This window comes from Pieris brassicae, chromosome 4 (genome assembly GCF_905147105.1).
Source record: "Pieris brassicae chromosome 4, ilPieBrab1.1, whole genome shotgun sequence".
Lineage (NCBI taxonomy): Eukaryota > Metazoa > Arthropoda > Insecta > Lepidoptera > Pieridae > Pieris > Pieris brassicae.
The window spans coordinates 470,250-496,210 of record NC_059668.1 but is presented as its reverse complement, the minus strand read 5'-3'; the positions used below and the strand labels follow the sequence as shown (position 1 = coordinate 496,210).

General features: G+C 33.9%; 1 protein-coding gene across 1 annotated transcript; it reads right to left on the bottom strand.

The window, feature by feature from the left end:
• LOC123708773 lies at window positions 1-20,784 on the bottom strand. The gene is made up of 6 exons (XM_045659650.1): window positions 20,696-20,784; window positions 13,913-14,146; window positions 5,254-5,394; window positions 4,591-4,650; window positions 2,462-2,554; window positions 1-1,774 (listed from the first exon to the last, which is right to left on the bottom strand). Exons 1-6 carry the CDS (start codon window positions 20,753-20,755, stop codon window positions 1,664-1,666), a joined length of 699 nt encoding a protein of 232 aa, XP_045515606.1. The 5' UTR covers window positions 20,756-20,784; the 3' UTR covers window positions 1-1,663.
• Window positions 20,785-25,961: the final 5,177 nt, after the last annotated feature.

Genomic DNA, 25,961 nt, shown 5'->3' with positions numbered 1-25,961 from the left:
GTTAAGACTTTATTATAAAAATAATCTACTAATTCATAATATTAACAACAAAAAATTGTTATCATCTAAAATGCTTGTACTCTCGACATAACACTTTGTTATTACAATAGATTACTTTAATTTATTAAATTACGACTATCACAGTGAGACTAAGTACAATTTTACATAACTATTTCGTCCTGTTGGACATGTTATGACGCCCTAGATGGCAGCACAGATGTAGCGGGGTTAGGTTTAAAACGTCAGATTTGGTATTCTCTCAAATATCTATTCGATAAGCGATTCTCTTTCGTATTCAATCTAAAAACATAGCAAATTACCCTACATCTCTGCTTTAGGTGTACATTTTGCGAAGTTATCTAGTATAGAAGTTATCTAATATAGAAGAGCTGACAGATAATGTTTATATTACTCAGAAACATTACAATCAATGAGCCAGGATCAAAGTATTGTAGTAAATCATAAACAAACTACTACTACGTTCAAAAATCTAGATCAACACGTTCATGTAATAGAAAACAAAAACAAAAGCTTAGAAAATGGCTGTGACTCGATCGAAATACACTTAGATTACAGTACAAATTTCATTAAGATCAGCTAGGTTATAAAGCTCTCAATAAATACGATTAAACACCAGACAAAAATGTTGCAATGTTAGGACGTAAGTTTTGCATAACATAAAAACGGAAACCTAACATACATAAATTTCATAATTTATAGACAAAAGAATTAGAACTAAGAACTAAAATAATTATCTACATATACGAGTATGGCACATATATAATTTTCAACAGCTAATTATTACATACACCTGTATATGTAAACCCTCAAATATGACTTCAATTTATGTAAGAACAAAATGGAGTGGTTTCAATCTGTTTTCATAATGAAAATTCCAAAAATCTAGTAAACTTTTCTCTATAAACATTTTTATATACAATTATAAACTTAATACTATAATAACAGTACTCGTTCGATTATCAACGTCGTTCAAATTCGAATAATTCATTTAATTTATATTATAAATTTTAATACCAATCAGGAACTTTTAACAACAATTATATTATATCTATATATTTCTTTATAGAGAACTGGATTTTCAGCAATGATCTATTAGAGAATCCGCCGGTCCAGAAAATACCTGTTTAACCGCCGCTTAAACGAACCCATATTATACTGTCCAGGTAAGATGGAAGGGGGCAAGGTAATCCTTTGCAGTTTTTTAAAGAACCTACGAATAGATCTTGCCGAGCGGCACCTGGGGATGTCGACTACAAGGTGTGAAACTCCAGCGTGCTTCTAGATAAGCGTTGGAAAGGAGATGACGGAATTAAATTGGGAAGTTCATGCAGCAATATCCGGAGTGCAATAGATTGTATGGATATTCTATAGATAGAAGACTGTAAGGCAGGCAACTAATGGTATAAAGTAAACAATTGATTCAATCGGTTTTGATTACGTAATCGACCATTTCCTCGTAAATAAATTTGTGATTAGTTTCCGGCTTTAATGTACGTAAATTTTCTTACTTATAAGATATATCCTAATTTAGGTTACCATTTGCATTGTTAATTTGCTACAAACATTAATTCATAACATGAAAATAATTGTACTACACATAGCGTGTCAAAATACATATTATGTATTAACTGCACGTCTAAATTCATAATCTGTGCCTAGTACAAGCCTCTAAGCTCGCGATAGCCTCTTTTGACCGCGAGTTGGCGCGTCGCCGGAAGTGGTTGAGCTTACGGTGTACATGGAGCAGAAGATCCTGGAAAAATATTGTTTTTTTAACAATTTTTACTCACCTTTTTTATTTCTAATCTCAAAGGTTTTTTTGCTGTTAAACGTGATTGTGACGCATCACTTGGCCCACCTATGCTTTGTATGAATATGAACACATATGTACTTATATTTTTTTTAGGCAAGTAGGCAAGTAGGTTGGTAGGTAGTTTGTAAGCTAAACCATTGTTGAAAAGAGTGTCCATGGAGTTTCTTGCCGGTTCTTCTCCATGAGACCCACTTTTTGGAACCGTGCAACTAGACGTTTCATAAGAGCCTGCAAAGGCCTATTTGAAATAAAAACTTTTGATTTTGAGGTGATCAGCCTCCTGTGCCTGACATACGCCGTCTCCTGTTTGGGTCTAGGGCAAGGTTTCCTCAGGATGTTTTCCTTCACCGCTCGACCAAATGTTAAATGCGCAGATAATAAGAAACTCCATTGGTGCATAGCCGGGGATCGAACCTATGACCTCAGAGATGAGAGTCACACGCTGAAGGCCCTAAATCTTCGTATTCAAAGTTAAATCACTAATACATACATAGACAAACAAATGAAATGAAACATCTGTTAAGACATTACAGATAATTAATAATCTAATCCAACAAAAATATATATATAAATAATTATTTAAAAGTCAAATATTAACGAAGATATTTTACAGACTTTGATAGGTACCTTGTAAGATTGACGTGAATGTTGTATATCATCTCGTACCCTGTTGATCTCAGATAGCGCAAGCCGCCTCCACCGAATCATACGAGATGTTGTCTATTAACAAACAATAAAAACTTTAACCTCAATTACCGCAACCCTGTTAAGCCAATTACACAATAATTAGTTTAACAATTGGGGCTGTCAACAGTAAAGACAAAACGCAATTTCGGAAAACAGTTCATTTTTAAATTCTGTCTTTTTATTACCAATTTTAACTAATCTACTTCGCGATCCTCGATGGCATCGTCCAGTTCTATAAGGTGATTTGGATAATCTTTTAAAAACTTCTACGGAATCTCTCTTAAAGGTTCGTTTTGAAACATCTATTTGGAATCAAGCACCGCTCCCTGTTCTCTTTGGAGGATAAGTACGCAAAATACAAGTGGCTCTTCATGAGTTTCTATCAAATGATTTAAGTTAACGGCTGATAGATAGTACTACTGACCCCCAGAGGTGATGCTTCAAGGATAAGTATAACAATACCAAACTTAATAAAAACACTTTTGGAACGGATTAAAGCTAGCGAGCGTGGTCACGGTGACTGAAAAGCACGCGAAACGTCGGAAAAAAATTAAAAATTTAGAATTATGTAAATAATTATAAGTTTTTAATAATAATACATAGCATTAATCCGTTCAAAAAGTGTTTTTCTTAATGTGTAAAAGCTATTTTAACAAAAGACAATACTAATACCAAACTTTTTAAATTTGTTGTAATTTTCTATTTATTAATTTTAATTATACAAATTTTAAGTTAAGATTATTGTAAATACTACACAACGAAGTAAACATTATTTGAGATATAGTTTTGACACCCATAACATAATTATTATAAGAGTTGGTGTTACGTGGTTAAAATAAACAAAATATACCTAATAATTAAACTAAACGTTTTAATTTTTTAAATTCCTTATAAAAGTATAAGAATAAAGATTATCTACACAAGTGAGAAAAATAATATAAGGACAGAAAAACCTTATATGGGATAGAGAAAAGGTTTATATTTTTGTATGTTTATAACTAATAAAAACTACTGGACTGATTTAAAAAAATATTTCACAGTGCTTATCGCTGAGTAGTAAAGGTAATGAGTAAAATAATTTCTAAACGATTTAAAAGAATAAATTATCGAAAAGTTGTAATTTGTTCACCTACCCGGGCACTAATGTAAATAAAATCTTTCATTATTTACGTTTCGATTATATTTAAACAGGACGGCGACCTTTAATGACGTGGATTCAATCACATTGACAGACAAACTGTCTTGGCGTGAGCTAAGACAGTGATGCAATTTCTCAGAACACCTCGAACTTCAATGAAACCATAATAACAAGATCGTATCAAAGTTTACTGATAGGCTATAATAGAAAAGCTAGGCTGTGTAGTTGTAATACACATCTAACAAACATCTTTAAAAGACTCCTTAAACAGTTCACAGGCACACTATTTCAAAATAAACAGATATTAAGGTTAAATGTAATCTTTAGCAATTATTGTAATGTTGTGATTAAATATTTCTATTTTATTTATGCTCAACATCACACATGTTAAAATGAGGATAATCAAACACTTATGAAAATTATATTTAAGTTGTCATCAAGAAGTCAGAAGACTCAGCGCCAACCAGATCCATGGAACTCCCTCACTATCGAGTAGACCGCAATATCAAGCATAACTCCAAAGGGTATTTGTAACGAAAAGTCGTATTTCTATACCTTCTTTTTAATAGAATAGGAGCGCTTATAGAATTTTTTATACAATAGAATAGGGTCATTCATCACAGCCCATGGAAACCCATTTAAGTGGGTGCCTTGACGGATTTTTAAGGAGAAGTATCATGACTGGAATTACCTTTACTCTTAGATCCCAGTCGTATTTTAACTGTTACGTCGGTCCTAGCGATAGCCTTCATTGATAAATGAAGAACACAAAAATAATATAACAATTAAATCCAATTTCGACTTTAGATAGATAGATTCATTTATTCTTTAATGAGATACGACAACTAAATATGACGGTTTTAGAAATGAACACTAGAAAGACACACACAAATAGTATTGTGAATAAACAATTAAATATATATTTACTTACTTCACAAGCAGTACCACAGGTTTTTATAATCGTATCGCATTTTCGTATGTATTCTTCACTCTGGAAAACAAATAATTACAGTGATTTTCAAGAGTTTATCAAAGTTACATTTCTATTTACTAGCATTTTACAAGATACTATTTTCTTCAATAATATTTAAATGGATTATATAAATGTCTACATAACATCATCATGTTTACTTCTGTAATAATATTTTCAGACCTATGTATGATTAATAATAAAACAACCAAAATCTCAGTTACTTATGAGGAACAAGGAATATGTTCTGTATCACTAGATATAAAAGGTAAAGTAATTAATAAATCTTTTCATAAATTTGTCGACTTCAATAGTCGTGTTCAATGATCCTATATAAAAATATTTGGGACTGATTTGCTCCAGTTCAAACAATTTGTATGACTCAAAACTTGGCGATTAAAAAGTGTGGCCTAGAGTTTCTTGCCAGTTATTATTGCTCGCCCTACACCCTTGACTTGCGTACTGGTAGTATATGTAAATTTAGAATCAATTTAACATATTTTCTGTTGACATTCATAAGTGTTTTTGGTTACCTATATGAATCAAGTGATTTTGAGTATGTGTATAATATTGATCAAATACTTATCAAAGTTTTATATAATTTATTTCGTAAGGTTAAAATACCTTATTCAAATGCATGCGAAAGACGATCATATGCCCCAAGAAAAACTTGTGATGATTTTCGGCGCTAAACGTAGCAGCGCGGTGAGCGTCATATTCTATCTTCTTTAGATGCTTCTCGAATTCTGTTCTGCATGTGGAAGGCTGGAAAATAAATTTATCATTAGACCATCGTCATATTAAAAAATCAGTGGCGCTACAACCTTTTTAGGTCTGGGCCGTAGATTTCTGAAACTGTTTCATAAACTTTAGTCATTCTGATAGGCTAGTAGGTGATCAGCCTCCTGTGACCTCCTCCTCCACACGCCGTCGACTTTTTGTGTGTACGGCAAGCCGGTTTCATCACGATAATTTTCTTCACCGTTCGATCGAATGTTAATAGCATACATCAAGAAAGTCTATCGGTGTACAGCCGCGGATCGAATCTACAACCTCTGGGATGAGAAGCCACTTGACCAACACTGCTCACTCATCGCCATAGTGGCGTTGAAATATTACTCCGACCTCTACCGTGACTAGTTCCGCTCCGTACCGTTTGCCTAAGAGATGAGAGAACATATGTTTTTATCGCATTTATGGCAATCAGCTATAAATAAATCAGATCAATTTATAAATGCAAACCATTATTCATATTATTTGTAAATATGCCAAAAACGTTATCAGCTGAAAATAGCCATTTCCGTCCACGTTCGAGTCAATAATAAATAGACCGGTGATGTCATGTGTTTAAAATTTCGTTTATATTAAAAAAACTATTGGTTCACGTGAGTATATAAAACTAAGCATGTTTTATATTAAAAAAATAGATGCTCTGGAACACCACATGTGTTGGAGGCGGATGCTTAGAATTCCTTGGACAGCTAAGGAAACAAACGTGTCCATACTAAGACGGTTATAGGTAAATCTTTCGACACTTGGTTACCAACGCATTCTAGGCATGTAACACAGACCTCGAGGCTGTGAAGTGTAGGCCCTTAAGGGCTTTACCATCACCCATGTGCAGAGGCTTGCGGGAGACAAGTGAGAGTGAAGGAAGTTGGACGGTGCCACTAACACGACCTTCATCTATGAAGAGTGCGACCGAAGAAGAAGCATATTTTCCCATTCATTTGACAGTGAATTGAAATCCATTAAATGTCTCTAAAATAATTTATAATGAAACCTATCTATTCGAATATAATATCCATTCACTTATACATTATAAAATCTGTCAGAGTCAAGGTTCGTGACCGGTCACGACGCGTGCGCATGTTTCAGGTTCATTTTGATTTTGTATTATTGTAAAGGCTTATTGACTATGGTTATAAGATTACAATATCTTAATTTTTAAAAATACAAATTCCGCGTAGATTTGCGACCTCCGACCTCCAATAATAATCATTATATTTCATATTATCTTACGCAGGAAACCCATAAAAAATTTTTTTTAGGATAGGGGGCAAAAAGGTCCGTCATCGCAGCCCGGACATTGTTGTGCGTCTAGCCATCAAGATGATGTGGATGAATTTGAGGAATAAGGGCTCGTACGGTGATGAATCAACCCAAAGAACTCTTTAGAACACTCTCCATATTACACTTTGTAGATGACGCAATGTCTATGCGTAGAGAGAGAAAATCAAGCCATAAACTAAGAAAAAATCTTCGTTTTCTAATAGATAATACATAAGGAAATATATACAAAAAACTGAATTTGTGACTTCACATATAGATAATATATAAAATAATACAACTTTATAAACTGTTACAATTGAAGTATCTAATTTTACTCTTTTGAATATCCATAGAGATAATTAGCATTATACTTGATTTAGATGAAAATATTTATCTATATCGTACTCCGAACTTATATTACAACAAAAAACAAATATAATCAAGATATAGCCAAATATGGAATACGGGATATAAACAAACTTCAAACATATACGAAAGGAAAAAAATTATAAAGATATTAATTACGTATGTAATACCTTATTCAGCTGTCTTGTGTGGTGGTGTGAAAGTTAGGGTATGTACGGTATGATGATGCAGGTGATTTTGCGCTATGGATATCCTTAATAGTCCTTTTAAGCATATTCTGCGATAGCTCAAACAAGAGAAACCTTAGTGGTCTTTGTATGTCTAGGCTGCGCGATACTAAAGTTAGTTTTTTGCATAGTTGGTGTTGATGTGAGGAACGTGAAAGCACGATAAGCAGGAACAAAAAAGGGCATTTGTTCTAGAAGTGAACTGCAAATTAATTTTGTCTAAAATTGTTTTTGTCAAGTCTAATGAGTAAATTTTCAAATATCTTTACGTTATCTTAAACGAGATTAACTTTCTTAAGTAATTTTGAAACTTTTCAATTATCTCTTTGTATATATACTAAACTATACTAAACACTTTACATTTAAAAATAATTATTTTAAAAAACGATACGTATTATTAAACTGTCTAGTTAATTATCCTGAAACATTTGTTCTATCTCCATAAAACCAAGTGATTCATCAACGATTCAGTACAGTAGGTAATTTGCATACAAAATGTTCAAACAATTCGTTTTATTATCTCAATAGTCACTCGATATGCGCTCGCGCATCATAAACGCGGGGAAGTCGTAAAAAATATAAACAATGTCCGTGTGTCCGTTGCAATTAAAGCTGCAACCTTGCAATATTTCAGAAATAACTGGAAATTATTATCTAACCTTCACACCAGCCATGCCATCGCAAATATTTGCGACATGCATTTGACGCAGCGTTTGTCAATATATAATTCTGTCAAGGTAAATATACACTTCTGAACCATATCCTAACCTCCCCAATCATGACTTTTGTAATCCTCCTCCCCAATGTTACTTGTAATTTTATTCTTCACTTGCACTTTACCCTTGTATATGTGTATGTATATCTTTTCTTTTCTTACTAGGGTTGTCTGAAGCAGATCAGTTGTTAGCGATAAGGCCGCCCGTTGCATCCCTCATGATTTACGTTATTTGTTTTAATTTTAATTTAAGGTTTAAGATTAAATAAACAAATATAGCCTCACGGACTATGTAGCATTCCAATGGTGAAATTTGATATTAGCCTCGTACTTTTGAAGTTTATTAGTTATAAACATACACTTATCTCTACTTAATATTAGTACGGATAGATAAGTTTAAATTTCGATTCGGTTCTATATATATTCGGAACCAGTTCTATCTGCTAAGACCATGATAACTGCGGCTGAATGTAAAAAGAGCGCGAAAATTTCCCAGAAAACTTTGAAAGGTGTATGAGTAAAAACAATCGTTTACAATTAGAGCCATTTATAAAAAATCAAACCACTTTAGGGCTAGGCCTCAGATTTATGTATCTGTTTCATGACCATTTATCAATCTTTTAGGCAAGTAGGTGCCTGACACACGTTGTCGACCGTTTGCCTATATCTACCTTTATATAATTTTCCATAAACATATGTTTCTTTGATAAAACCCAAGGACTTGAGGCATCATTATCATTAATTGTCTTTTCCTCTTACTCTATTGTGTGTGTGTACATGTTTTTGTGCTATATGCGAATCGTGTTAATGAGTAACACTACCATGAACCGTTAGACAGTCAAGGCAAATACTATAATACATAGTTCATATAATTACGGAACAGTAAACAATTAATAACTTAGTTTATTACGCGTGAATACATAAAAAAAACTTTAACGTATTTTTTAAAAATAAAAACCACAAATTACAGTTGTGGTTTAATTATTATATTAATTTGGTTTTATTATAATACTAATATTTTTAAAATTTTAATTGTACATAGCTCAGAGATAAAGGTTTGAATCCCGGGGATAACTTATGTTTTGTACGACTAGTCGTTTGATAGAACTTAATTTCTGTCGCAAATACTTTACAACAAACTGAATTTTTATTAGACAATTACACTTGTCTGTATGTCTACAAAAGTTAAATTATATGTTGTGTTGCTTCAATCCATAGGCAGGTAGATGATCAGCCTCCTGTGCCTGACACAAGCCGTTAACTTTTTGGGTCTAATATGCCGGGATTTTCACAATTTTGTCGATGAGCGTATAGTCAATGTGCACATAGAAAGAAAGTAAATTGGTGCACATTCGGAGATCGTACCTACGACCTCAGGGATGAGAGTCGCATGCTGAACCCACTAGGCTAACACTACTGTTCGAAATACATAATTTTACTTTAATATATTTTGATGGGTGATCCCAAATATTTTTTCTCGGCCGATCGTCACATTCATTAGTTGAGTCACTGTTGAGACTTACTCGGGTTACGTTAGACACATTTTTATTTCGATATATAGTTTTTGTTAATTATAATTGATAATAGTTACGTCCACTATTTAGAATTTTATAGTGAGTGTTTAGTGCGTTTTTGAGGACTATCGTGAGGCAAGGTATTAGCATCAGTCTAACCTCTCTTTGTTCCCAAACTAATGAATTTCTCCAAATCCTTACGGCTGATAACATTGTGTGCCTTTCTCCCTGGTAAGAAGATATTGCAACGAGGTATGTACTCAGGACTTATTATTCTAGTATAAGATTGTCTATCGACGGCCTCCGAACCGTTCTTTGTGGTGCAACTACTAAAATTTATATTATAAGTTTCCGTAATCCATTAAACGCTATCTTATTATTAATACATATATCTCTTATCATAATACATATTAAATGCATTAAGCCGCGTATCAAATAGAAAGCTAAATATGATGTATGAAAATGACAGAAACCTTGGCCAAAATGGAATTACGTGAGTTAAGCCAAATGGTTGATTTAACCCCGACATTAGATTTTGGCATGAATTCTGTATAATTATTATTGACAAAATTCAAACATTGCAGAGATTTGTAATACATATATTACAAGAAACTGTATGTTACTAACTGTGCTCTACGGTTGGTTATGCGTTTGTTTGGTTGGAGTAAATAATGTATTTCCTGTATAGATAGATATAGTAGTTCCTAAATATCAGAAAGTCCGATAGAATCTATAATATAATCATAAAAAGTCGGACGCAAAATTAAAGACGTCACAACTAGGATACGATGTCTGAACTGGAAATGGGCTTGTCATATAATTAGAGGTATAGGTAGAGTGGACCAAAAGGACATATATTGGTATCCAAGAAATAAGAAAAGAAAAACAGTTACGAAGGCGGAAGAGGACAAAATAAAAACCGTAACTGGGAAAATATGGACAAAGAAGGCTCAGAACAGAGCAGAGTGAAAAGAAATGGAGGAGGCCTTGACCAAAGATGGGCAAACAGATGGGTGCCTAGAGACACTAGTTTAAGATTCAATTTATCTAACATTATGTCTGAATAGAGGCTTATATTATTATTATTTACTAAGTATTTGTATTGTCACAATACACCTACTCTTCATCTCTATTATAAGTAACATTAAAATTCTTTGCCGGCCTGTTGAATATTCAATTGTTTTGCTGTCACCTAAAACATGTTTGGCACAGTTTACACACTGAAGGTAATTAAGATTCATATATCAAATTTATTATTTATTTCTACTGAGTATTATATTCTTATTTGTTTTTTTACCACTGACGCGCAAACTAGCTGCTGTGGTCTCTGGCAGAATGACCAGCGCTGTGGAACAACTCTGCTCCTCAGCAAAATGCTGAGCCAAGGCCAATTACAACCACATCACACACGCATTACGCAATTAAACGTTTTTCTTTAAAAAAAATGTTATCTATCTATTATTATTATTTTTAATTTATTTTTCTTTTCGATTATTGTTATTTTATGTGTTTCTGTGTGTGTGTTTTGTTGTAAATAAATGAAATGAAATGAACTATTAATACAGTGATCTTCTTGTAAAGTTAAAAATATTTTTTGAAGCTAGCTCAATTAAAAACAAGCTTAAGACAGATGCCCTAAGTGGTGCGTGGAATGCGCAGTGGCACACATTCGGTTCAAGTCTCGATTGAACCGCACTGAGTCGCGCCATTACTGCGTTTGATAAACTATATGATTTATTGGAGCTTGCTATTTGTTGAAGTTGCAGGTATTATGGTATTATTGGTGCTTTAGATAATTGAATTTCATATTGGATTTGGGTTAGTTTTAGAGTATTTACGTGATACAAACGGAAGATGTGTTTAGCCGACGCAACTTAGAGACCGAGCAGTGTTGGCCTAGTGTCTTCAGCGTGCGAGTTTCTCTTTATGTGCGCAATTAACATTCGCTAGAACGACGGAGGAAAATATCGTGAGGAAACCGGCTTGCCTTAGACCCAAAAAGTCGACGGCGTGCGTCAGGCTGATCACCTACTTGCCTATTAGATTTACAAATGATCATGAAACAGATACATAAATCTGAGGCCCAGACCTAAAAATATAATAGCGCACTGATTTATTTTTTTAACTTAGAAATAACGCAGTCATACGGTTAACGTTTATATATATATATAACTATATTATTGTTTCGCCTGGGGGACCTGCTGGTGCTGGTGTGTTCTAAGGATATGTATATTAATATGAGTTGATCTTGCAACAGATACGGAAATCTGAGGCCCAGACCTAAAAACTTCATAGCGTCACTGGTATTGTTTTTTTATGAGTATGAGTTAAACAACTTTATTTTGAAACAATAAAATTGGTTCAAAACGCAAGTGAAACGTTGAAGATTTGCTAATTGTAGCATTAAAATTATTTAAAAAATATAATTATGTCATTAAACCTTAACTATGGAAATAACTATTTTACATCATCTGACATATACAATACAATTAGTTTTAATCATCTATTTTCATACTAGTTCTTATCAAAGCTATCGAGAATATTTAAAACAATTAGTCATATGATTGTTTATTGGCTCTGATGTAGAAGATTTTTGCCAATGCCTTTATGAGAGAAAATGGCCAAGAGCTTAGTCACAGTTACATGACATTGCTTTGGTGATATTGCTTTGGAATTGACATGTTTTATCTAGATATGTTTCATGATTATTCCATATGCAAATACGTCATCAGATTTCTGCATTAATTTTAAGTCTAAAACATGATATTACCGTCGCCTTCATCACCGTACGTGAAAGCGTCTAGTTATAGAAAAATCTTTCGATTCACAGCCGAGCTATGGAGACACGACTTCGAAAACTGCAAGAATTCATAACTGTAATATAACACTCTTCTCACCTGCTTTTACGTAGGAATTTCAATATATATATATCACAAACATTGGCTATACGTAACTAAATTCAATACTGAATCATGCTATGCAATAAATATGCCGAAGATTCTTTGAATTACGCAAACAAAAAAGAGCGTACAATTCCCTAAAGGCAACTTGCGAGCCCTTTGGTAATGTGAGTGTAGAGGTAGAGTAGAGGATTACATAATATCAGATGAGCCTCCTGCCATTTTGCCCCTATTAATCTCAATATGTAATTCTCAAGGGACATTTTACATCCCACGATTACTATAACCACTTAATTAAATTTCGTTTTAAATGAAGCATTCCACCATTAACTCTAAACATATATAATTGTTACTAACACCCAGAGCTTCCAAGGTTCGAAAGCACGTATGTTTCAGGTTAGTTTGCAATAACGCATCAATTGATACACTCACAGTATAAATAGGGTACTCTAGATGCGGTATGCAAATAGTCAGCAATATTCAGGAATGCGGACAGATCAGCTTATTCAAAGTGCATATGTATGCAAGTTGCATGGAGATCGTCTCGCCTTAAATTATTGTTTATTGATGATAGTACAGTAATAGTTTAATTTATGTAATTAGATATTTGAACACATAGTTACCCCATAGCAATTTAAATGTAACTTTCTAAGACCATTTTTGAAAATTGATCGTAATTTTATTAGGGCAAAAGAATCAGCTGATGTTAAGGGATACTGATTTAAATAAAAATAACATATTGTGACGACTGGTTTAGACAGAAATGTGAATGTATGTGTATATTATTATTGGTTACAGTCGACTCATCTACTTAGCTATGAACTTTGAATTATATAGCTAATTTTCATCTTAATTAAAAACAAACCAGATAGTGAGGGCTTTCATACATATCTACAAATCGTCGTCTTAGCGATCTGTTTAAGATACACTCCATGGACGAATAAATCCGAACACTTCTAAGAAAAGAAGTTTTGTATTACGCAAAAACGGAGGACTATGTTTGGCCAACGATTTTTTGCAATATGAGGACTATCCATATGTCACAAAACATAACATTACGCTAGACGAATTGGATTTCGATTTTACAGAGGCCTTACATACTTTGGCATGAAAAACAAACACAGACACAGAGCACGCTTATAACAACTCTCAGGTACACTGTCAAATGCATATACACATCCATTCACATACTATTAGATTCACGCATAATTAAAGTACTTCTGTTTGATTACATGTAACAGACAACTTTTTATTTTAAACAACGTTATAAACATGCACGGAATAATTGATGAAAGGTGATCAGCCTCCTGTGTACCTGTCACACTTCGTCGACTTTTTGCTTCTAAGGCAAGCCGGTTTTCCTTCACCGGTCGAGCAAATGTTAAATGCGCCCGTAATATGAAAGTCCATTGGTGCACAGCCGGGGATCGAACCTAAGACTTCAGGGATTAGAGTCGCACGCCGAAACCACTTGGCCAACATGGATTATATTTCAGAGAAGATACTTACAGCGCTATCCAGCAAAGTCTTGTTCATGCCTCTCACAGTATCTTCTGTCAATCGGGATATATTTCTAATGAAGGTCTTCATATCAGTGCTAGCCTGAGCCGTGTACTCTGTGTAGAGGAGGAGTGCATCGGCCTTTGCAGACTGCAGCTCATCAAGAAGTTCAGGTGTATACCGCTTCTCAACTTCCAGGTTCTCCACTTCGGGAGCCACGTCGACGTATATTGATGCATGTGTCTGTGAAAAAAATATATTACACAAGTTAATGATTATTTAATAATAGGTTCTGTGGCTCAGAGTGCGCCGATAATCAGCCCTTACCTAATAAAGTTGTTACAAGGAAAAGAAAACTATACTGTGCCTACTATCCAGTGCCTAGGCCTCGGGGTTCCTGATGTTTACGCTAGAAGACCGCCGTTACTCTTCGTACTCTCAGCGAAAACTACCTCTCAAAAAGTTCATACATGATATGGTATGGAATAATAAATCAACTGCATAGATTCACAGACATTTTTGAGTGTCCGTTGAGTGAATTGACAAAAAGTTTGCTTCATGTCAGTTCCTGTACAGTTAGAAATTGTTTTTTTTTAATCTATTAGTGTTTAATTGTGTTTTTTTGTTTGTTGTGATGTATATGTTACTGCGTTGTTATATATAATGGAAGCTCATTTCATAGTGATGATATTATATTAACAACACATTGTTTAAAGTTTAACTCAATAACGAGTGAAAGTTATTTCAGAAGTTTACTGTAACGACCATGAATACGTTACGACTACGTCAGCATCTTAGAAATACAGTTTACGAGATAATTAAAATTAAACGCTTGTGCGAAATATGTTGTTCAGACGCGCAAACTTATCCGTGATGAAAAGTAATAAACGGGAATGTTTATAATTTTTAATCTGACGTTATAGTCAGGGACCTTCATTCATTGAGAATGGTTATAGAAAATAAACATAAAGCAACCTGACTAACAGATAGTAAAGGTTTTTAACTGTTTTAAGTATGTTAGCTTATCGACTATTTTCTCTAGATAGGTTGTTGATTATATAGGTTATAGTTTGGAGTTAAACTAATGACCGTTTAACAGATGAGCACAGGTTCCGGATGATACTAAGAAATAAACTAAAGTGGAAATGGGCGGAATACATGACAAGAGGAACAGAAAAGTGGAGCAAAAATGTTGCCGACGGTAAATAAACGAAAAAGAGGAAAAAAACTTAGTAGGTGGATTGACCAAATTACGGACACAGCAGATGGTACAAGGCAGTGTTTAGCACAGTGCAGGCAGTCGGCTATTATAAACATTATGTTAAAGAGTTGAGCCGACCAGTAGCTCTACGGCCCTGGAGCGGAAGCTGCCATAGACACTTTCATAAAAAGGTACACGTTTTCTTTCTAACCAGCACCATCGTGAGGAGCACGCAGGCAGCATTGGAACATATTTATTAAATAAGTACTTATTAGTATATATTTTATATGAATAGGCTTTCATCCAGTTGTTTATTTAAAGCCGTGACTACACGGCTGCCTAGCTCGGAATGCAGCTCAGCTGGTTATCTATATTATGACGTGTCTGCGGTCGTCATTCAGTCTAGTATATCATCATGTTACTCACATCTTGTAATCATCTAATCATGCGTAAGATTCTCATCGGCGTATATCAAAGATTTAACACAAGTTTATATTCTATTGTGTGTATAATCTATGTATCTAAATGCTAGATGAGTCAGTGACTAGTGAATTATTTTACAACGGCATACATAAATTATGAACTTTTTTTTCATCATCTAAAAAACCGGACAATCCGTAATTAACCGTAAGCATGAAAAAATCCAAAAAAACTGTGACACCTCGAGTCTTGAGGTACTAAACTCTGTTGGATTTTTCATCATTCAAACTTATTTCCGAACGCTCATGACGTTTAAGATATTGACTTTATAATTACATAGATACAAGCAGTGTGGGCCTAGTGGCTTCAGGTTTGATCCCCGGCCATGGTCTTTCTATGTGCAGATTAAACATTCGCTCGAACGGTAAAGGAAAACATCGTGAGGAAACAGGCTTGCCTTAGACCCAAAAAAGTCGATGGCGTGCGTCAGGAACAGGATGCTCCTCCTTGCCTATTAGATTGACAAATCATGAAACAGATTCCGAAGATTCTGAAGCCCAAATCTGATAAGGTTGTAGCGCCATTAATTTTTTTAAATTTGAATTACATAGATATTGAAGGATATATGTTTAGTCTTCTTAAAGTATTTGTTTTAAGCAATGCCCTACAGGAAGTAGTTAAAATACAAATATTTGAATGATGTCACAGAGGAAACATACAATCTTGATATACAAGAAATATGCGATTACAGCTTTTGTTCGCAACATAGTATATTTTATTGCTTTATACAATTTATTTCGAGAATAATAGGAATTCTAATACTAATATTAAATTTATGCTTTATTCTAAAAATAGTTGATTATTTCGGTAGAATTCCTTAACAACTGTTTATATTTACAGGTCAGTTGACCAAGTATATGTGTGTAGAACATTCATTACGGAATTGCTTGGATTTTTATTAGATACAGTTTCTAAATTATATATTTATTTAAAAACGCTGGCCAACGCTCCAAATACTGATACATTGGTACAAGAGCAATAAAATACAATATTTAATAAAAATATTTTGGTGGATAGTTGGAATTCGACTGAAAGATTTTTCAGCAACCATTAGGCTAACATCGCTCTAACAAAATAATCGTCATAAATGGTGTAAGGTCAAAGGGAGGTACTTGTTATCATAATATAGATCAAGAGCGAGGAGATAACTTTGTTGATATAAGATACGTTTGAACAGCATCCCAGAATCTACGATATTTTGAGACATTATCACTAACTTGTAGGTACCGAATATTTACTTTAATTTAGATTATTTAAAACTTCTTTAAAGGGCATAAATGCTATTCTATTGCATAATTTAAATTTGAATGTTATTTAAAAATGAATTGTTCGTTTAGCTAGCCAAAACTCGAGAATGGCTGGATACATTTGTCTAATAAGCATCTCTAAACATTCGTGGAAGATCGGAGAAGGTTTAAACGGAAAATATAAATAATTAGTAAATAAAAATATTAAAAACGACAATAGTTTTTTTTTTTTAATTTTCACCTGATTGTCATTATTTAGAGTAGACTAAATTGTAATCTCTTTAATATGTTTAAAAAAAATGTATTAAGTTTTAATACAAATATATGTAGGTGACACGAAATACATCATATACATCACCTAGGCACACCTACACACTCTACAACTCGCGTTTTTGTGTGCTTTTTAGCATCGTGTAAGATGCTACTTTGTAGTCTTTCACAAATGAAAGTCATGCTTAGCCATACGTAAGAGTTAACGGGTACTTAAGTCAAGATTTAGTTATCATAGATACATCGGATGCCAGTAAAAACTTTACAATTCCCAGTGCTTAAAATCGTAAGTGTTAATACGCATAGAAAGATTCACGGCAAAGGCTGGGATGATCATTGCTCATGAACTCCTAGTACCAACTAGATAATTACTTAACTTAGTAGATAAATTGCTTAGTGCATTTGCATTTTAACCGCATGTATTTTATTCCTTACCGGCAAGTTAAATTATTTTTATTAAACCGCTATCCCGCAAGGGGTCGAGACCTGCCGTCAGACCGCTACATCGGACCATGATTTATGTGTGGAGAATTGCATATTTAATTATTATTGTTTTGATTTAGAATATATAGAAATTGCTAAATGTGATAAATGTGTGCGGTATTTACACCGGGACTTATACAAAATCTGGATTGGATGTGATTCTTTGACAGTTTAAGATATTTATAAGAAGATAAATATACATACGCTATTTAGATAGATGATGCTATAAATGTAAAAGGGTAACTGTTTTGATGCCTGGATGTTTTAAAAACAAATGGATGTAGTTAGAATATTTTGAAGATCGAGTCAGAAAACTCCCATGTGTCACTTGCAACATTCCTGGCATCAATATGGGATTGAACACTTCATATATCTCATATCCCACATCTCTAACGATTGCGGCACTGTCCCCAAGATAAAAATACATTCCGCATGGCGAAAGATGCTATATCACGTTTAAGCCACACCTGGCATCTGGAATTGGCATCAAAACCAAAATCAGACCTATGCCTATGTATGTAGTAGAAACTTCGTAGTGTCTTGGCTCGGGAAAGGTGAAGGATTGATGTCTTTGAGATGTGGTACTGGTAAGAACTATTTAGACTGCGAAGTGCACCAATACATCGATCCCAACCCAACTCCGAAGACTAATAGACTGTCTATTGCATGCCGACAACCAATTATATCATGGATTGGCCATACAAGGCGCAGAGGCGATGAGAACTTGGAGAAAATGTTCGTGGTTGGTAACACAGAAGGCAACCCATCTCGTAAAGTTGGTGAACGAAGCCGTTCATCAATCAGATGGACCGATCGACTCATCATCCTCAACTCTTTACACTGTTATAAGTGAGACGCTGGACTGACGCTCAGACGTTATATACCGGCTGAAGAGAGATAATATTTAGTTGTAAGAAATTCTTTCTTACTATTCCAGGTTAAATAACTCTTCTTGGAGCTTATAAAATGAGTTTCAATAGTTACATAAGTGTGTGTTAATACGATCGTGCAATGACGTGGATGCATTATGACGTGACCTTCAGTTGCACAATATCGACACTGCTAGACAGCGTCACGGTATATTTTTAGTTCAATATACACAACTATAATTTTAAATTACTCTCTATTTATATATCATTAACGTAGGCCACACGTTTCTTGTGTACAGCTAAATTTTATGACAAACGACAGCTTTTCTCTTAAAATTCCTACTATCAAGTTTCTAGATGCAAACTTAGATAGTCAATCCAAAAATAATAGAAGTTCCGATGGTCTATGTGAACATAAACGTCATTGCAGCGTCACTTTATTGAGAGATTCTCGAACAAACATTTGTAATCTCCTACAACAGTAAAAACTATAAGGCCTAAAGCCTTAAACATTTTAATTTTTTTGGCATTTACGCATTAATAGTGTAAAAGCAGCTTCACGGGCTATTACACAATGCCTTTATCCTAAAACTATAAGGCCTAAACCCTTAAACATTTTCATTTTTTTTGGCATTTACGCAATGCCTCTATCTTAAAACAAGCAAGGTATCCTAATAGTGTAAAAGCAGCTTCACGGGCTAACAAAATTCCTTTATGATACATTGATAATAACTTTTTTACATGAACAAATAGTTCCTGTTCCTTGGGTAACAAACAATACAATTAAAAATTCGTTTGAACCGGTCAATCGCACGGCCATGGTTGAGAATGGTACACTTAACCACAAAGGTATAACAATGTCTCCAATAAAAAGTCGAAGTTGTTATAAATTCTCTCTAGATACAGGTTGAGAAATCTCCGCGTTACATGGGGGACGGAAATCGCGTAATATAGTTTAAAAAAGTTTTGTTTTATTGTTACATTACTTTATTATGTTTGAAATTAATTTAGCTGTATACTAAGCATATATTGAAAGTTGAGGCTGTAGTCAGCATCTTATTGTCACACGGTAACTTGCCACGGGACGCTGTTCGCTCGGGTGTCGCGGTCAAATGTCAACCAAACTATAATAAAGGACCTATAAGGATTAATTACCGAGTTTTAGGGACATATAAATGTTACGTTATAATTTAACTGTTTTGGGGTAATTTCCGTTTTCGACAAAAGGATATTACGTTTATAGTGAAAAAATTAATGGGAAATATAATTAATGGGGAATATGTATCGGAGGACAAATTGTTGCCCTAGAGCATATCAGCGCGCGACTCTCATCCCTCAGGTCGTAAGTTCGATTCCTGTACACCAATGGACTTTATTTTAATGTGCGCATTTAACATTCCCTCGAACGGTGAAAGAAAGCATCATGAGGAAATAGTTGATCATCTACTTGCCTATTAGATTGGACAAGTGATTATGAAACAGAAACATAAATCTGAGGCCCAGACCTAAAAGGTTGTAGCGCCACAATTTTTTTAAATGATATATAGAAGGTTATTTAACATATTTTTCTAAAATCATTTGGTACCTGAAAGAGTAAATGTAAGTATGTATATAGAGGTGTGTTGCAATAGAATTTTATTTGTTAGTAAATAAAGTGAATTTAAATATGCGATAAGAATTAGTAAGGCTTATCACGAGGAATTTCATATTTACATAACGTTATTTACTTATTTATACATAACTTCGCTCATACTATGAATTTGTCTCGCTTTGTCACTAAAATTCTTAAATTATTTTCGTGGTCGAAGTAAAAAAATATTTACATATATTACACATTTACAGTTTCAAATAATATAACAATGAGGAGTTACAAATTTACTTAGGCATCGCTGGACTTCTCAAAATGCCTCGAACATAAAAATAATAATATAATTCAATAGTAATAACTCTGGAATTCATCATAACTGGCTGGAACTGGCAATAATTTCAAAAGAAAGAAACGACTTCATCTCCTTGTCTGGTTCGTCTTACATTTATTTAATAAAAACTTTTATTGGTAATGTGAACTTTGTCAAATGTCCTCCAATAAAAGCTGTGAAAGTCCAAATTCCCAAATTTACTGATCAATCTTAATTTTTTATCAAATATTTTTAACATATTTCATTTCCGTTATAAAAATACCTTAACAGTAAAATTAATTAAAAAAAAAATATTTCTCTCAAAAAATAATCGAAATACTAACCTGCGCGAGAGTCTCTATCGGGCTCGCGAAAAGCGCGAAAATCACAATGAACACGACCATTTTCCGCGAACGTTAAACTGTACTGAGAGTTACCGCACGTGTTGTCAATAGCTCATTACTGTGCGCGCTAATGCCTTAATCATAATCTAATCCATGCATATTCATATTATACATTGCGTATTTCATGTAACACTATCATACTCTGTATTGTTTGAGCCAGTAATGTATTATAGGCGATGTTAAGTTATTATAACTATTACTTTTTGCTGATCGCACTATTGTGTATATAATATTCATAGATTTTTACAAGTGCATAATGTATTGACATTGACAATTACCTTCGCTAGTGGTAGGCTGGTACCATCAGCCATCTCTGTACTCAATACTTATCGGGTACTTGATACTTTTGGAGGGCTGGAAAGGTGGAGGCCTGAAAATATCGAAACTTTCAATATGACCTTGTTTCCAATTACAGAAACTGAAATGGAACAACTGCCGAACTCCGAACTCGGTGAGCCGGGAAATAAGACATATCGTTAACCAAGACAAAATCAACCAGTGTCTAGGATATAAGATTTTGACCCAATTACAGATATAAAAATGGCTGACAGCTGCATGGACTCATTCGAAATGTGGTGCTGGCGATTTATGCTGTGTATTGCCTGGACAGCCCATGGGACCAATGTCTCAATTCTAAAGGAACAGGATGTCACCAAAAGGCTTTCAAGCACATTTCAACCATTTTTCCCGGACCTTGTTAACACCTGACGCCAGTCACCCAGCTGGAGATCGTTAGAGATGGAAGCAGCAGGGCAGTAACTACCACAACGGGGTCTTGTACACCAAGACGTTCTATAGTGAGCATTCGAAGGAACAGGGGTCTTAAAATGTTTTAGGAGTTATATGGTTCTAGAAATTCTCTATCAGTTGATAATATTTTTTATCCCATAGACTAAGCAATTGTTAAGAAATATTTAAGAACATGTAGTAGAGTAGAATTTGAGAATCTTTTACAATCCTTACCATCATCCCGATTAGTTACTGTCTTAAATTAAATAAATGAATCAGTGGCGCTACAACCTTTTTAGGTCTGGGCCTCAGATTTCTGCATCTGTTTAGTGATCTAATATTATTGTGATTATGATTAGTAAATCTAAAAGGCAAGTAGTTGATGAGCCTCCTGTTTCTGACACACGCCGTCGACTTTTTGGGTCTAAGGCAAGCCGATTTCCACATGGTTTCTTTTCACCGTACGAGCGAATCTTAAATGCGAGCATAGAAAGAAAACATTGGTGCACATCCGGGGATCAAACCTACGATCTCTGGTAATAGAGTCGCAAGCGAAGGCATAAATAAAAGATGGACTTTTATAAGATTTATTATAAAGTCTTAATCGAATCAACTACACAGAAAGGAAAGTATTTATTGAGATCTAAGTTTACAAGTTTTGTACTAAATCTAAACGAATTTAAATATATCACTGATCATTCATACAAACTGGTATTCGTACGTGTCGGTATGTGGACAAACAAAATAACATAAGTCTTTAGAAATTTGCGTAGGAGATCTTTCCCAAACATCGATATGCTTGTAATAATATTAGATCTTTCACTGTGTCATTCAACGAAAATTGTTTTAATATTGCAACTTTACAAATGTTATTTCTTAATTATATTAATAATTACATTTCTTTAGATGTGTGTATTTATTTATTTATGTATTACTTATTCCTAAGCTAACATAAATTATATACAAAAAACAATTAGGTATACTAAACATATAGCCAAAGATTGAATACATAATATAGACAAGAAGGTACAAACTAAATATTCTTCGGTTATCGTACGAAGGGATAAATAACTAAATCAATGGCGCTACAACCTTTTAAGCGTCAGGTCTGGACCTCATATTTCTGATATGATTATTGATTTATGATAATTTTTTCATCGAATACGCAAGCAAGTGATCGGCCTTCTGTGCCTGACATACGCCATCGACTTTTTGGGTCTAAGGCAAGCCGGTTTCCTCACGATGTTTTCCTTCACCATTCGAGCTAATGTTAAATGCGCCCATAGAAAGACAGACCATTGGTGCACAGACCGGGTATCGAATCTCCTCCTCCTCGACCTCAGAGATGAGAGTCACACGCTGTAGCCCCTAGGACACTGCTCCAACAAACATACGAAAGGAAAATATTAATAAAAAATCTTAACTACGTAATATCTAATTCGGCTGTGTTGTGTGGTGGTGTGAAAGTGTGAGTATGAACGTGAGAGTGTGTATGTGGGGTGTGCTCATGATGCAGGTGATTTAGCGCTATGGATATTCTTAATAATCCTTTTGAGCGTATTCTGCGATGTCATAAACAAGTCGATATTGGTTGTAGTCTGGCCTGCGCGATACAAAACTGAGTTTATGCATATTTGCAGCATGCAGATGAGTCTGGTAGGCAGGAAGTATTTGTTAATTCCAATTTGATATATGAATAATTATCATCCAGGGATGATAATTTAGGGTTATGTCTACTTTAATAACATTTTTCATCAACCTTTCCAACCCAAAATCCTGTTCAATAACATAAATTAAAAGCTTTATTTTTATAATAGTTTTAAAATAATTGTAATAGAATAATAATTAGTATAATAGAGCAGTGTTGGCCTAGTAGCTTCAGCGTGAGTTTTTCATCCCTAAGCTCGTAGGTGCGATCTCCGGATGTGTACCAATGGACTTTCTTACTTTGTACATTTATTATTGCTCGAACGGTGAAGGAAAACTTGAGTAAGACCCAAAATGTCGACGGCTTGCTATTATATTAACAGATACAGAAATCTGAGGCACAGACCTAAAAAGGTTGTAGCGCTACCGATATTTTTAAAACTATCATACAAAAATACGTACTATGTATTTATTATATGTATACTTAATGTAATTAAGTCATACCATATTAGTCACATATCAATGAATATTCGACCTTGAGGAATTTCTTCAAACAAAATATCTGAATAATCTACATCGGAATTCAGCACTTGTGTCCACAATTACTAACCTTTAAGTAGGTCATGTATACATACATAAGTCATGAAGTCATTTTCATAGAAATTATATTATGAAAATTGATGTAATATATTATAATATGTGAAGAAGCGTTCGCCTTTGTTCACTTAATACAGAAACAAACTATGATAATTCATAAAATTATAAATGATATTTATTTAAGTTCACTACAATATACCTACATTTACAGTATCTTTTCTAAAATATATGGCAATTAACGTTAACATAAATGTTTCCAAAAATTAAGTATGAGACAATTAACAATGTTTTTCAAACTGATATTGCTCAAACAGGATTAAAAAACAGTCTAAAGATAAGTGTTTGTCCTCTAAATTTAATACAAAGCTATGGCGAAGTTCATAAAAACATCTACCAAGCCCTAGTGGTAATAATTAGCCACAATGTAAGGGATACAATATAAAACAAATCAAGTTACAGCGAATTTAATACTTCCGCTATTTTAGATTATTTATTATGAACGTGTTCATGTGAGTGACATTGTGAAACATCGTCACTGCTTATCAAAAGGGTTTTTTTTTATATAAATGGTTATACTTCGATGGAGATGTTTAATTTATATGTAAATAAATCGATAAATGAATGAAAATCAAAATATGTTTATTCAGTTTATAATGAATGTCAAAAACGTTTACAAAATTCGCGAAAGAGCAGGACTACGCCATCATAAATGCCTTCATTCGAGTATTATATTAACTCCTTTATGTTTAATATTAGTACTCGACTTCCGATGGAGTAAAGACCACCTTCAAATACATCCTTGCCACAATCATCGTATCCATTTTATTTTTCCAAATCACTCTTTCTTGTACCCGCTATCACTTATATTCCATTTTCCCAGGTTTCTGGTGGTCGAGCTCTCTATTATTTTCCTCTTTTTAAAATATAAAATTTAAATCTATATTGTGCTACAATATACACATCTATTTACCAATATGTATTTTAGAGTTGGGCTCATTGAGTAATGTATAAAATATATTTTGCATCTTGCCAGGGCAATATGCTACTGCGATAATAACTCTGAACAAACATCACAACACATGCTGTGGGACTGTCCAACGTATGGAGTATCCAGATACGAAAAAATCAGAAGACAAATGTGGTTCTGACAAAAGCATCATTGCCCCAGTTGCACTCACCCCGAACACAGAATGTACCACTATTATTAGTTATTATTACCATTATTAGAAAATTGATTAAAAAAAGACCCGTACTGAATTTAGAATTACTTTTAATTGGACTGGACAGGTAATGTTTATTTTTACAATAAATTTTTATTAACAGCTTTTAATTAAAATCGAACCTCATAAATTTGCGTACCTAATTAAACATATATATATGTATATTTTAAATATAATTCTAGATAATTCCCCGCCTATGTAATCGTCGGAGGTATTAAATAGATTACGTAAAATATGGTTTTGCTAACCGGGATGATGAAACACTACATCTATTTCTTTTAACAACTTTTTGTATGACTTTTACAGCAAATCCCAAATAGATGCCTCTTAACCTTATGTTGAACATTATTTTTCTTAAACCGTGTCTATTACTTCTATGCCCATAGCTTGTTCAGCGTTATACATGTCGTATCCATACATTGGACAGTCGGTCAGAACATGTAACACCGTCTTTTCAGCTGTATTGCTACAACGACAGGCAGCACTTCGTCTAACCCTTAACCTGTAAAGATACGACAAGAATCCACTGTGACCTGTCAACATCTGGGTTATCAATTCAGTTGGTATTATTTTTTTAATTATTGAAAAGGCCGAAATTAAACACACATTGACAGTAAGTTATTCATTGTCACTTATAGAAGTTTTCTGGGAGCTTGCAAACTCACTTCATCGCATAACTCCGAAATTTAAAAAAAAAATGTGTTTATTCAGTACTGGGAGCCCAGCCCTGGGAGGAGTTTAAGTAAAAAATACTTGTGTTAGGTTTCCCAGCTCTTTAATAATGACTGAAGTATTCAAGTTCAATGTGTATACTACATGTGTGGTGTGTTCAGAAGACTGTTTTTTTTTAATTGTGGACAGGAAGCGGGAAGATGTTATGCAGCCTATTCAACTTATAGAAGACGGAATCTGCTTGCACCGACAACATCCCCCTATTTCTTTTTAGAAGCAGCCTGCAACCGAAGAACCAAAAAAAGACAATATTATGTGTGACAAATTCTATAAGAATTGGT

Bases quoted from the DNA above. Each gene is read 5' to 3' on its own strand.
- LOC123708773 (XM_045659650.1), bottom strand. From the start codon at position 20,755: ATGGTCGTGTTCATTGTGATTTTCGCGCTTTTCGCGAGCCCGATAGAG. The intron at 4,651-5,253 runs GTATTTTAACCT...TTTGTTTTCCAG, and splicing joins TTCGCATGCATTTGAATAAG to AGTGAAGAATACATACGAAA. The intron at 1,775-2,461 runs GTACCTATCAAA...ATATTTTTCCAG, and splicing joins ATTCACGTCAATCTTACAAG to GATCTTCTGCTCCATGTACA.